This window comes from Panulirus ornatus, chromosome 53, assembly GCF_036320965.1.
Source record: "Panulirus ornatus isolate Po-2019 chromosome 53, ASM3632096v1, whole genome shotgun sequence".
In the NCBI taxonomy this organism is placed as follows: Eukaryota; Metazoa; Arthropoda; class Malacostraca; order Decapoda; family Palinuridae; genus Panulirus; species Panulirus ornatus.
In genome coordinates, this window is record NC_092276.1 from 2,358,630 (window position 1) to 2,361,982 (window position 3,353).

At 35.3% G+C, this 3,353-nt stretch overlaps 1 protein-coding gene across 1 annotated transcript; it reads right to left on the reverse strand.

Annotated features, from left to right (window-relative positions):
• Positions 1–738: 738 nt before the first annotated feature.
• LOC139765162 (uncharacterized) lies at positions 739–2,383 on the reverse strand. Its single transcript, XM_071692408.1, has one exon. The coding sequence runs from the start codon at positions 2,237–2,239 to the stop codon at positions 818–820; it is 1,422 nt and encodes a 473-aa protein (XP_071548509.1). The 5' UTR covers positions 2,240–2,383; the 3' UTR covers positions 739–817.
• Positions 2,384–3,353: the final 970 nt, after the last annotated feature.

The following is a 3,353-nucleotide window of genomic DNA, read 5'->3' on the forward strand; positions in this document are numbered from 1 at the left end:
TTATGAAGCATTTCAGATTAGGGATGCTCAACCTGTAATACCATATCTCCAGATTTTCACACTCTTTCAATCCACATCTTAATTGAGCTACAGGCAAATATCTTTATTTAACCAGCAAATTGTTGGTTGCACAGCTTCCAAAATCAAACCTTATCATACTTGATGGCTTCCATCTTTGTCTTTCAATAATTCATTTAGAACAAAAAAAAAAAAATCTAAAAGCAGAGGTGCTACAAGGAATCCACATGCTAATTCAAAAAATATATATACATATATAATCATCCTTGCTCATCATCCATTCCCAACACCACCCTGCCCCAGAAGAAACAGCACAGATGCATGAAAGATGAAAAAATGTGTACATTCTGTCTTCCCCACACCCAGTCCTTGCCTGTTGCATCAGAAGGTAATGCCGGGAAACTTGAAGAAAGGGCACATCCATACACGAGTTACGTGTAATGCACCAAAACCACAGCTCCCTATCCACATCCATGCCCCTTATTTGAGGAAGTGATATCTCCATTTCAGCAAAAATAATTCCTGCTCTCTCTAGGGGTGAAAAAAAAAAAAAGCATTGGCTAAAGAAAAGTGACACCCCTAATAAAAATGGAGAATTTTCATATAACCTAGGTAGTGCAGTCAAAGTACTATAAGTGTTACTATGTTCTCAAGTGAAAAGAATTGTGGTAAACATCAAATATTATATGATGAACCAATTGTGGGGAAAATATAGAGGACTTCAACTTGGGCAATAATTATTTAGGAAAGTATATACAAAAATTACAATAAGATATACACAGGTGACTTTCAGAGACCTTTAAAATTCTTCCTTAATAAAAATGCAATCCTCCTCTTGGCTCTCTCTCTTAACAGAACTCTGAGGACATGTGTCGAGCTTTAGTGGATCTTCCGTTGTTGAGATATCTGATTCTGGACTGTCGATCTTCACTCCATCTCCAGAGCAGTCTACCATCACTGTTAAATCAGTTATTGCAATGTTGCTACTGTTTATTTGGCAGGGAAAATTTATGCCACTTTGAGAAGACTGAAAACAGTTATCTTTACTGAGATTGCTTTCAAGTGTTGAACTGTGCTCATCACTGAATCCTTTACCACCCTCCTCAAAAGCAAGTGTACTTTCTGTATGGTTCCCATTGTTACCAAAAGGGAGGACCTCCTGCTTGAATTCTCTTATCAGCTTTGGTTTTTCTTCATGTTTCTCATCCACATATTCCTCTGAATGAAGTTTACACTCAAATTCCTGACTATACATTGAACCACCAGGTTCACCATCACCTGAATCATCATTCATTTGGGCAGTTATACGACTCTGAGAATCTTGACATGGACGCTCTTCTTTGTGACATTTTATATGCCTATGAAGGCTTGTTTTCAATTTAAAGGCTTTATTGCATTCTGCACATTGGAAAGGCTTTTCTCCACTTTGGAATTTCTTATGCTCTCCCATGTGGTACATCATATGCCTAATTAGGCTTCCTCTCCGATTAAAAACTTTCTTACATTCTGAACACTGGAATGGCTTTTCTCCTGTATGAATTTTCATATGATGTACAAGCACACTTTTGTGGCAAAAGAAATTATGGCATACAAAACACTGAACTTTACCTCTAGTTTGAGAGTGAACCCTTATATGTGCTAACATATTCCATTTCCATTTGAATGATTTATGGCATTCTGAACACTGAAAAGGCTTATCTTCTGTATGAACTGTCATATGCTGTACTAGATGTCTCTTATGAGAAAAGGGTTTATGGCATTCTATACACTGAAATGGCTTTTCTCCCGTATGAACTCTGATATGTTCCACTAAAAGCCCTTCTTGAGCAAAGGTTTTATTGCAGGTTGTACATTGGAATGGCTTGTTTTGCAAGTGAAGATTCATATGCTTTGCCAGAGTTCCTCTCTGAGTAAATGTTTTTTTGCATTCTGAACAGTGATAAGGCCTCTCGCCAGTGTGAATTCTCGTATGCTGTAATAGAGTTCTTTTCTGTCTAAAGGACTTGCTGCATACTGAGCAATAAAATGGTTTTTCTCCTGTGTGAACAGTCATATGGCTTGTTAATGATCCTTTCTGGGTGAAGGATTTACTGCATAAAGAACAGTGAAATGGCTTCTCCCCTGTATGAACTGTCATGTGCTTTACTAGATGCGCTTTCTGGCGGAACAATTTATGGCACAATGAACAAGGAAATGGCTTCTCTTCTCTCCGAGTTTCCATAAGTGGCAATTTGTTTGCAAATGATTTCTAAATTCTAAGCTGTAGAATGACTTCTCATGCATTAACATCTGCATGCCTTACTTAATGTAGCAACAAAAATTAATATGAGCTCTGACATGGTGTATTGTTGTGACATTTCACATTCTTGACTTCAGGTAGGATGCAGTATATAAAACTATGAAACAACCTTTTTCCTTTGCAAAGATATTACAGTACTACACAATTTTCTAGTATCTTTCCATAAACTATATTACAATAATAACAATTAGCAAGCAAAAAATGTAACTATTCACTCTGCTTTTAACCAAAACTTTACACCACAAGAACACCCTTCTCAAATCCTCATTAGTTAGCTAGTGGCTTGGAAACAGCTGTTTGACCATATTTCACAAACTACACCATAAAGCTTTAGTTTGAGTAATGAAGTAAACAATGCAGTACATATGGATGATTGAAGATTGATACATTTGTGCTAAGTGGAGGTGAGCTGTTGGTAGGATGACTATGAAGCACAATAACTAACATAAGACGTCTCCTTGTGTATATGTTTGGCACTTCAAAAAATTCTGCGACAAAAATTTGAAGATTTTCAAGAAATTCGTTGCACAACCTGCAAAAAGAAATTACAGAATAAGGAAATGAAAATGCAAAGAAATACAACTTTATATCCCATTGGTCAATTATGTTTTATAAACTTTTGAAATTTGCTCCCCTTTACAGTAATTTCTGGGATAGGAATAACATTTAAAAATGTACTTATGTTTACTTGTGTTAACAAGCTGTACATGCATCAAGAGCATGATAGTGTATTAAGAACTTAATTCACAGACATTAATTGATGAGCACCATGACATATACCAGTAAAGGAAATACCATAATGAAAAAAGCAACAGGATAATTTTTTGCTCTTTAACTTACTCCTTCACAATTTAGTTAAATTTCCTTTCCAACGATATGAATCTTATGTTTTTCAAATTAAAACAAAAATATCTAACATTACAATTTCAGATATTCATATAACAATGGGGAAAAAATCACTTCAGGATTATATTTCATATGCTATTAATACATTTTATCATTTGTTTGACCTACATTAAAAAAGTTTTTACTAATC

What these genes read in the sequence shown, in the direction of transcription:
- LOC139765162 (XM_071692408.1), bottom strand. Translation starts at nt 2,239, where the DNA reads ATGGAAACTCGGAGAGAAGAGAAGCCATTTCCTTGTTCATTGTGCCAT.